General features: G+C 48.5%; 1 protein-coding gene across 1 annotated transcript; it reads left to right on the forward strand.

Annotated features, from left to right (window-relative positions):
* Window positions 1-8,680: 8,680 nt before the first annotated feature.
* On the forward strand, window positions 8,681-9,143 carry LOC124656299 (cbp/p300-interacting transactivator 4-like). The gene has a single exon (XM_047195072.1). The coding sequence runs from the start codon at window positions 8,724-8,726 to the stop codon at window positions 9,141-9,143; it is 420 nt and encodes a 139-aa protein (XP_047051028.1). The 5' UTR covers window positions 8,681-8,723.
* The last annotated feature ends 1,081 nt before the right edge of the window (window positions 9,144-10,224 follow it).

The raw sequence follows: 10,224 nt of genomic DNA on the forward strand, positions 1-10,224 counted from the left end.
AATTCAACCTGTGTCTAATCATCAAGTTCTTGAATTCCTCCTCAATCATCAGAGAAGACTTGGATAAAAGAATTTTGATATCATTCAGAAACCGTTGACAATTCTTGAAGTTGTCCTTCAAGGTAAAGAAGCCAGCAACTTGTTTCAGACGATCCACAGCTTTCAGGTAGCTCTCCAGATCCTCATGGGGACCTTTCAATATCGTAGCTTCTGCCTAAAGCTCGAAAGTATAGCATGCAAATAAATGTCCGGCACAAACTATTTGTTCAACAAACTTACCTAAATTCAATTGTAGGTGGAAAACTGCAACACGATGCCAATTTGAACAGTGCAAGCCCATCTAGAAAGAGCAATGTCGGCACAGGAAATGCTGTAATCATCAAATTGTCAGACATACACTAGTGCTATACAAGCTATTGTTGCGTCCTCTAGAAATACTGATGAAAGTCTAATGAACACAAAACTAAAATAAGCTAATCATTATGCAACCTTGTCATCAGCAGATAAAAACAGATGCACTTGACTGATCACTATATATGCAACCTTGCCATCAGAAGATACACTTTAAAACTACAGCAGCATGGTAGCCATCTATGCGCCTTTAGTCCATCCAAAATTTTAATCTGAATGTAGTCACCCTTGTTAACCAAGGTCCAAAACTAGTCAAGCGCATTCTCCAAATGCTAAACCAGCCAAAATTTGTCGCCCTCGGAAAACAAATCATCTCCCAATGCGTGCAAGATATCACCATCCATTCTACTAGATAACTGGAGAAGCAGTTACAGCCACTGAATCATCAATTTCACCACCTAACCGAACCTCGCATGTTTTTTTCCGGTAATCTCACTGCATGCCGAGAGCATCCAACGCAGAAACGAAGGGGGGCGAGCAGGGCAGGCAGATACACGCACCTCGCGGGCGGTGACGACCTGGGCGAGGATGTCGTTGGCGGCCCTGATCGCCCTGTCGATGTTGTCGTGCGCCCTCTGAGCCGCCTGCCTGCTCACCTGCACCACCACCACCACCGCCAGCAGACCAAAATCAGAAACCGCACGCTCCCGCGGCTGTCGCCCGAATTCGAAGAAACGTCGGGAGCAGGCGGAAATGGGGGCGGGGCGCGAGACGACCTGGATGGGGCGCATGGCGGCGTCGATGTCGGACAGGCGCTGCGCGTAGGAGCCGAGGACGGCGGCCGTGCTCTCCGCGCACCCCTCGCTGCTCTCTACTGAGGCCCGCAGCGTCCTCACCCGCTGCACCAGCGCCTCCATCAGCTCCGGCGGCTCCGCCGGGCCCGCCCTCCCCGACGACCACCCGCCCATAAACCCTTTCATGTCTCGGCCAGCCACGCTGTCTCCCCGCCGCGCGAGAGAGGACCGGAGCAGGCGGGAATGCCGCCGAGTGCGAGGAGGGTTTGGGCCTTTGGGGGAAGGGAGAGGGTAGGGATTCCTGCGTTCGGAAGGGGAGGTGGCGCGGCGGTGGGAGAAGACACTTCTCGAAGGTTCTGGAAGGGTGGAACAGTGAGAAGAGGCGGCGGTGTTTTCCGCGCTGGACGGCGGTTTTGTGCCGTGGACCCCGTCTCGCTGCGGAGGAAACGGATACTTGTCCCGTGATACGTGTGGCAGCACACTGCCATGTGGGTCCAACCGTGAAATTGACCGTTGACGGCCACCGGTTTATTTGCTTGGCCTTCTCCAGCAAGTAGGCGAGGTAGCCCAAGTAGCCGTCTATGTCATCCCTCTCAGGCGTTGACGGCTCCTCCTCGGTCGGAGAAGGGTCGTACTCGAACTCGTCGTCTCAAAGGAACCAGGAGCAGCATCGAGTGTCCCACTCTACATTATTGCCAAAGGTGTCCCACCGCGTCGACTCAAAGTTGTCGATCGGGCCTGCGGGGAGATCTAGAGGTAGCAGGGCCCGCCGGTGCGCGACCCCCACGATGCTCGTTTCTGTTGTGGCACCAATGGCATGGACACCCTCCGTGCGCTAATGTGCTAGCTGGCGGGGAGGTGGGCGTCATGCCACGCCACGCAGTTGGTCCGGTTTTGGTAGATCACTCACGCCACATCCACGTGGACGTGAACGCAAGCACGCGGCTTTGTCGTCGACGAACCAACCTCCTGGTCATGCTTCAGCTTCCTCCTTGGCGAGGCTCCCTTGCCCACGCTCTGGAGGCACAAGGACGCGAGAGTGGCAATGGTGGTGGTGGGGAAGGGTGCACGAGGGCAGCCGCGGTCGGGGCCCTTAGAAAGGATGGAGACGCGACCACTATCAACGCCGATGCTAGACTCCAAGCGAGTGTGCTATTGATGGCGGCGTAGAAGACCAGTCATTGTCCGCCAAACCTGACATGTCCATTGAAGTCGAATAAAGCCATTGTTGGCATCTCGGTATCCAACGCGTGCATGAATTGTATCGGTTGCTGACCGCTGCTAGGCGGGCCTGGGGTGGCAGCGGGAGGACACGCCCGGGGTTGCGTGGACACGTTTGTCCGTTCACAACAAGCCACTAAATATAGATTTAGCAACGAACTAAATCAGTCTGATTGCGTCGAACTGCTACACATACCCCTATTAGAACAGATCGCTTGGCGGAGGTGACGCTAGCATGACGATGGCTATTTGAGCTCCCAGTCTCTCTCGTACGGCCAACCTCAACTTGCGTTGAGATGTTACAGATGAGTTTATTTTCGTTTCGTTGAATTTTCTCGATAAATTAGTGTCCAGTGCTAGGCTAATTACCATGCGGTCCATGCGTTTTGGCATATGCTCGCATGGCCATTGTCTCTTGTAATACAAGACATTTGAGAAATTGCCGCCATACAAATTTTTTTTGAGCAACCACATATTTCATTAATCGAAAAATAAAGTTACATAAGGCAACACATGTGGAAACTAAAAGATAAACCGGGATAAAGTGATTATCCTGAATTTGCAGATAAAATCCTAAAATATCGAGAAATACAAAACGATCTGTAAGGTTTGTGCAACCACCGTAAGCAACGGCCGCCGCTCAACTCCAGCGCCATCGAGACGGACACAGAAAAGACGCCAAACCTCCACCATCACAAGATCCAATAAAGCACCATCACCAACGAGGCTTTGTTAGTCAATAAACAGACATGCTACAAGCAGCGAGGCATATGTCGTTGTGGCACGTCGACCGGGGGACGTCCCCATGCTATCTTGGACCAAGATTCGCCGCCTCTCATCGACGAAGTCGGAGAAGAACGGCATTCCACCACCTCCGGACCAACATCTTTACTCCAGAAGAACCACCTCGTCCTAGCCCCTAGCGCCTTCATAGATAACGACAAACGTTGGCGACACGCTGAGAAACAGATCTCGTCAGATCCGAAGAAAGACGAGAAGACCAAGCCACTGATTTGAAGGATCGACAAGCACACAATTAGGGGTGGACTAACGAGTTGCTCGGATCGTTAACGCTCGGCTCATTAAGCTCGTGATCGTTAAGGCTCAAATCGTTAAGCTCGTTAAGAATAACGAGCTGAAATCATGGTTCGGCTCGACTCGTTATGTTCTTGAGAGCGCTCACGAGCAACTCGTTAAGGATCGTTAAGGAGGCAATTGAAAAAAAACATGTGTGCATTGCCTGGTGAGAAAGGGAGGAAGCATAGGTTTTTAGATTCTGATGTAGGAGTTTCAAGCATGGTTAAAGAACACAATTTTGCTTGGCCTCTTCCTGCCAAATATTTGAGATAACTAAAGTGACTCGCAGTTAAAACTGGTGAAGCCTAGATTGTTACTGATCTTAACGAGTAACTCACGAACATAGTCAGCTCGATTGTTTAGCTAATTAACCTTAATGAGCAAAAACTGATGCTCAGCTCGGCTCGTTAACAAAACGAGCCGAGCTCAAACGAGTCGAGCAAACGAGCACTCATTTAACTCACCGAGCTTCAAGCTTTTTTTTCAGCCCTACACACAATGCCATCAACTCCGAGATGCCGCCGTGAAGGTTACCGCCGGTACTTTGGAGTGAAGTTGAGGAAATTTATTCGCTCAGACGTCACTCTCATCATTCCAACGACGCACAACAGTAGATAAACCGTAACTGCAAACCACGGGTATCCTCCTCTTCCAGCCGCGGAGAGGCAAGCGGAAGGAGAGGGGGCCAACGCCCACGCCGGATTTGGAGCGCCGCCGTCTGTCGCCGGAGATGAGCGAAGCAATTTCTTAGCCGCGCTTGTGTCATACAAATTTTGTGGGACAGATACCCCACAACAGCTGAACCGAGCCAAGCCGATCTGGACGAGCTAAGCCGCCGACCGAACCGACCGCTCGCCGTGAACGTCCTACCTTGTCGGCGCCTTCCCGCCGGTCACCGCGGGAACACACTGTTGCCTGTCACATGAGCCCGATGCCCCGCCGCCTACTGCTAGCCTGGTCCAATCGACGGCCGCGGTGAGCTTCGCAGCAAGCTTGTATAGCCCTCTACTGCTAGCCTGGTAACATTTCTGAGTTGTGTATTTCTTCAAATTTTAATCGAGTTGACTAGATGTATAACTACTATTTTACAAAATTTAAATTTAAATTTGGTCGACACAGATAGATAATAATACAAATACAAATTTGAATAATAACCTGAAACTCGTGACTGTCTTTTTGAGGCTATTCACAATTGGATTTGTCTTTCTAGATTCTCTATGTGTAGATTGATTTTTATTTGAAATTTATTGCTAGAAAATATAGAAGGTTGAAGTTGTAGCTTAATGTGTCTATGCTCCGATTCCTTCTCAAATGTGTAGAACAACACCGACCCTCACAATTTTTTCTCTGATTATTTCTATTTCTCGCAAACAATACACATGTACGCAAGTAGCTATTGGTAGAATAATAATCATGATATATAGTTCGTGGGATAAATAAATAGTTCCAAACATCTTCACCAATATTCTAAACAACATGGATCTTTCAAACGTAAATATTATTTAGTTTATTATTGCATTACCCTAATATTTATCTTGCTGAATAATATTTTTTTTAGTTTTTTTGTGTTTGACCAAATGTTGAAGCTTGACTGAGATTGTTAAGGGGCCTAGAAACTAATCATACTTAAACTTTAAGTAATATATATAATTTAACATAAATAAATATCTTTAAGAAATTTTTCAGAGTAGGGGGGCCATTGCCCTGCCCTAGAAAAGCTTAGCCACTATGAAAAGAGGTCATTGGTGTCGTTTCACCCTAGGGCCCCCGAAATCTATGGACCGGCCATGGCTATCGTGCATTGGTAGCATGGTAGAATCGAGCACCATTGGAAGTTTCCTTTCCTTACCGGATGGGAAAAAATCAGTCAAAAAGAAATAACCCTACCTTTCCATCAACTCCGAGACGCCGCCCAAAAGGTCATCACCGGTGTGGGAGTAGAGTTGAGGCAGATTTATTAGCCGAAACGTCGATGTTACCACCCCAACGACGCACCATAAGAAACAAAACCTAACCCTAACTTCATGTAACTAGTTGAAACTTCAACAAAACTGATTGGGGTGAAAAAGTGACTGAAACTTCAAAATTCAATGTTTCACTTTTGGTCTGGGGCCATTTTTTAGTAACACTACACCTGTGGACTGTTTCTACGGAATCGTATCTACGCGCTGACATGGTGTGAGGGCGGAGGGATCATGGTCCTAACAAACAGTCCGTAAGTGTGGCTTCATCATCCTTTAGAGGGCTGGGCAGACGTAAAGCATATGACTTAATTTGGTGGTTTATATACATTTACAGTTTTGCTAATCCTCAATCAATTGAAAGTTAGCTTAACTCGATCTCAACTCTTAAATCATAGGATTGCACAATGATTCATTTGTCATGATTTGCAACATTAGTTACAAATTAGGTTTTTCCTAGTTGCCCATGGGTTGCAAGTGACAAAAAAACATCGGGACAGTTGTATTGATTAATGATTTGCGCCGGTCATAAGATGCAATATAGCTTGTAACCTAGAAAAATGTCTGGCCGTTAGATTTCTTCGTGATGTGTACTAGTTATAAGTTACAACATGGTTTGCAACTATATTCGATAACATTACTGATCTTAGTCAGAATTAGACACGCCCTTATATTGAAGTTGACTGAGATTTTCTAGTGCCTAAGTCAATTTCCAAAATTTCAGAAACCGACCTAGACCTAAGAAAATAACGATCAAGGATTAGCAAAATTGATGATATATATTTGGACCGGACGATTTTGGATGCACGACTGAGCGAATTTCGGAGATGGAACGTGGAGGAAGAATCCGCAATCCTTCACTGCTAAGAGCATGTCTAACAGGCTCCGTATTTTTTCGCCCCTTAAAACGCGAGTAGAGGGCCCTGTATTCACTTTTCGCCGGCCGAAAACTCGGACGAGCTAGCAGACCCCGTATCGCCACCCCGTAAAACAGAATATTCTGTTTTACGGGGTGGGGATACGGGGTCTGCTAGCTCGTCCGAGTTTTCAACCCCTGAAAACAGGATTTTTTGACAAATTGCATATTAGAGCCAACACACCATTCACATAAAATAAATGTTTTACATCACACAATAATCGTCATAATTATTACAATAATGTTTTTCGGAAATGTCAACAAATTTTCTAATGGAAGAATTAAACAAATAACAAATGTTTCACATATACAACAAATAGGAAATGAATGTTTCACACATACTACAATGGGAAATGAATGTAATAAATCATTGGTCATGCAACTGCCAATGGTGATCAATCAAATCTTGGGTGAGCTGGTGATGAGTCTCGGCATTTTCAATGCCTCGATGAGCTGCAAGAAAAGCTTCAATCCGATCAGGGTTCCTCTCGGGCTGCACTCGGGTGCCAACATTGTCATAGAAACATGGCAAGTTTAAACCTCTTTCATCTTCAATGATCATGTTGTGAAGAATCACACAACATGTCATGACATCAACAAGAGTTTCCTTGTCCCAAAACCTAGCAGGACCCCGGACAATTGCAAACCTTACTTGCAAGACACCAAAAGCTCTCTCAATATCCTTGCGGCATGCCTCTTGATTTCTGGTGAAGCAAGCTTCCTTTCTTGTCAAAGCTCTGTCCTTTTTCTCTTTTATGGACTTGACAAGGGTTGCATAGTTAGGGTAAATACCATCTGTGAGATAGTACCCCATGGTGTACTCATTGTTCATAACTTTGTAGTTACAAGGTGGAGCTTCACCCTTAACTAGTCTTGCAAACAAAGGGGATCTATTCAAGATGTTGATGTCGTTGAGTGTCCCCGGCAATCCAAAAAAAACATGCCGAATCCATAAGTCTTGAGAGGCCACAGCTTCAAGAACAATGGTAGCATCAGGGCTTTTGCCACAATACATTCCATGCCATGCTTTTGGACAATTTTTCCATGTCCAATGCATGCAATCCAAACTACCAAGCATCCCCGGCCACCCCCTCTTTTCATTGATCTCCATGAGCCTTTTTATATCATCCTCATTTAGAGCTCGGAGATACTTCTCTCCATACAACTTGATCACCATCTTGGCAAACATACGCACGCAATCCGTGGTTGTTTGCACACCAATGCGAAGGTACTCATCGGTATAATCTGCTGGTATACCGTATGCAATAACCCTCATGGCGGCAGAAATTTTTTGATATGGGCTAAATCCCATGACTTGGGCAGCATTTCTTCTTTGCTTGAAATAATCGCAATTTGCCTCGCAATCTTTGACGATTCTCTCGAACAAAGACCTACGCATTCGGTACCGTCTACGGAAGAGGCGGGGAGGATAGGTCGGTACCTCGGCGAAATAATCTTGCATCAGCTGTTCGTGGCCGAGCGCACGGTTCCGCGGAATGCACATACGCCCCATCACGGATCCTTTCCGCTGATCCAGCAGCTTCATGCGGTCCTCCGTTTGCTTCAAGCCGAACAGGAGCAGCATCATCTCCGTCTCGTCGTCGTTGAGCAACTCGTCGATATCTGAATCGTCGGAATCCGACGACGACCAATCGGTCGACGTCGCGTCCAAATCCGCCATGTGCACATCCTCCGAAGCCATCTACCACGGTGTACCATACATCAGCCCCAAATCCGACCAATTTACCGGCGGCAACGAAGAAGAACGCGGCGGAATACTCACCGGCGACAAACGGCGGAGAAGACCACGGCGGGAGGGCGGGCGGCGCGCGCGGAGGGACGCGGAACTTCGGCGGGGGTGCGGCGGGCGTCGACGCAGCTCGACGCGGCTCGGCGGACGGCGGAGGGGCGCGGATCTGAAGGATTCCGGCGGCGGGGCGCGGGTGGCGGCGGCGGCGCGCGGGGGAAAATGGGTGGGGGGAACTGAAATGTCCGCGCGCGATTTCGGAATTGGGATACTGGTTTCGCCCACTATGCCCGCTCCCACCCCGCACAAGTAGGGGGCGACGACCCGCCCCGTACTCGAAAACAGCAAAAAACGATGCGGGGCCGTTTTTACGGGCCGTGCTAGACGGCCGGGTAGAACCGAAACCCTCAAGTCGGCGGTTATTATACGGGTTTGCCCCTTTTACGGGTCTGTTAGACCTGCTCTAAGGAGCATCTTCCTTTACAACCAACCTTCCCCGCAGCTCATATTCCCTTCGAGCTTGAGCTACAAGCTCGGCAGTCGGCACATATATTCCTCTGCGTTGGGTAGGTCCTGCAAGCTTATATACCACCTATGCACAAGTGTTGGAGGAATCTCAAGGTAGAAGTGTATGCGTGCATGTTAGGCTGTTAGCAATGGAGATGGGAAGATCGATATGGCTTACGGTGCTGATCCCTGCGATCATGGTGTCCTCCTTCTACGGCGAGACTGCCGCAACCGACTGGGAGACGGCAACGGCGGGAGGGCCGCCGCCGGAGACGAACGTGCTGTGCGTCAGCAAGTGCGGGACGTGCCCGACGTTATGTTCGTCGCCGTCGCCGCCGCCACCGTCGTCACCGAACAGTGACGGCAGCGGCTACTCCTCGCCGTCGCCTCCGCGCTCCACGACGCCGCCATCTCCGCCGGCCGGGCAGCAGCCGCAGGCAAAGGGAGGGAGCCCCAGCGGCTACTACTACTTCCTCACCGCCGGGAGCGGCCGGAGCTGCGCCGCGTCGAGCGTTCGCTACACGCTGCTGCTGCTCCTGGCGGTTCTTCCCTTCCTCGTCGCTGTTTAACCTGTTCGGTTGGGCGGCCGGCGAGCCCCCGCGGCAACTCGATCCGCTACGTAGTGATCTGGTTTTGTTTTCTGTGTACTTCCCATGATCGATCTGAAGGTTTCGAATACTCGTGTAATTTGTGAACTGCAGCGTCAATCTGAAATTAGCAAAACCGGTTGCTTCCCAAATTTCTTGTTTTGTTTCGTTTACAAGGTAGAAGCACTTTCGTACACAAACCTGTATGGGGCATGAGGGCACTGTGCCAGACCGAACTTGTTAACGAGATTTAAGTTGTTCCCGCAAAAAAAGAAATGATTTATGCTGTAAGAAACCCTTGCATTCCTCCTCTCGCGTATCAGAACAAGTCGACATTCGCAGTGTTCAGAGGATACAACGCTTTTAACCTGGCACCCTTGTTTAGATGCTGCGAAGTGCGAACCCTCTTTTTACGACTCCAAGCTGTGGGCTAGTGGTGCGGACAGTGGGCATTTGGTTTAGCATATCGCTTTGCTTATTCTCGGTCCACTAGTAAATTTCTGAAAATGAAATTTCAGTTTAGTACAATGTTCATGACTTCACTTTAGTAAAAAGTTTTTTACATTTCAGTAAACTCGAGGCGCACTTTCAGATTTAGTCGGGGCTCAATCAACAGAAATGTAGACTGGTACATGTATTTTCCTCTGTGAACATGTCATTCTAAGTTATTATTTCATCCATACTGAACATATTGTTATCAAGAGTTTATGTTTTATCGTAGAATTTCACTATCCGACCGCTTGATCGTTGTTGGCTAGAAATTAAAAGAGCGATATTCAGGCATTTCCTCGACTATGCACCCTTTTTAATCAAGACGGAGAAGTGGTCATTGGGGCGGATTCCCACAGGAGCAAATGGGCCCCAGTTGTGCCACCTAGGGGTGCGGAGCCCATGTAGCTCCCATGTGAATACCATTTTCACCCTATACCCAACTCGCCCATAATGTAGATTGAATTTCAGAGAAATTTTGGAGGCAACAACGAAACAATGGAACCCTTACTTCATTAGGAGGATCGGTATTCCATTGTTTCCACCACTCCCTCTGGGGGTCCACCAAGGCCTT

The sequence above is a fragment of the Lolium rigidum genome, chromosome 5, assembly GCF_022539505.1.
Source record: "Lolium rigidum isolate FL_2022 chromosome 5, APGP_CSIRO_Lrig_0.1, whole genome shotgun sequence".
Lineage (NCBI taxonomy): Eukaryota > Viridiplantae > Streptophyta > Magnoliopsida > Poales > Poaceae > Lolium > Lolium rigidum.

What these genes read in the sequence shown, in the direction of transcription:
- LOC124656299 (XM_047195072.1), top strand. Translation starts at nt 8,724, where the DNA reads ATGGAGATGGGAAGATCGATATGGCTTACGGTGCTGATCCCTGCGATC.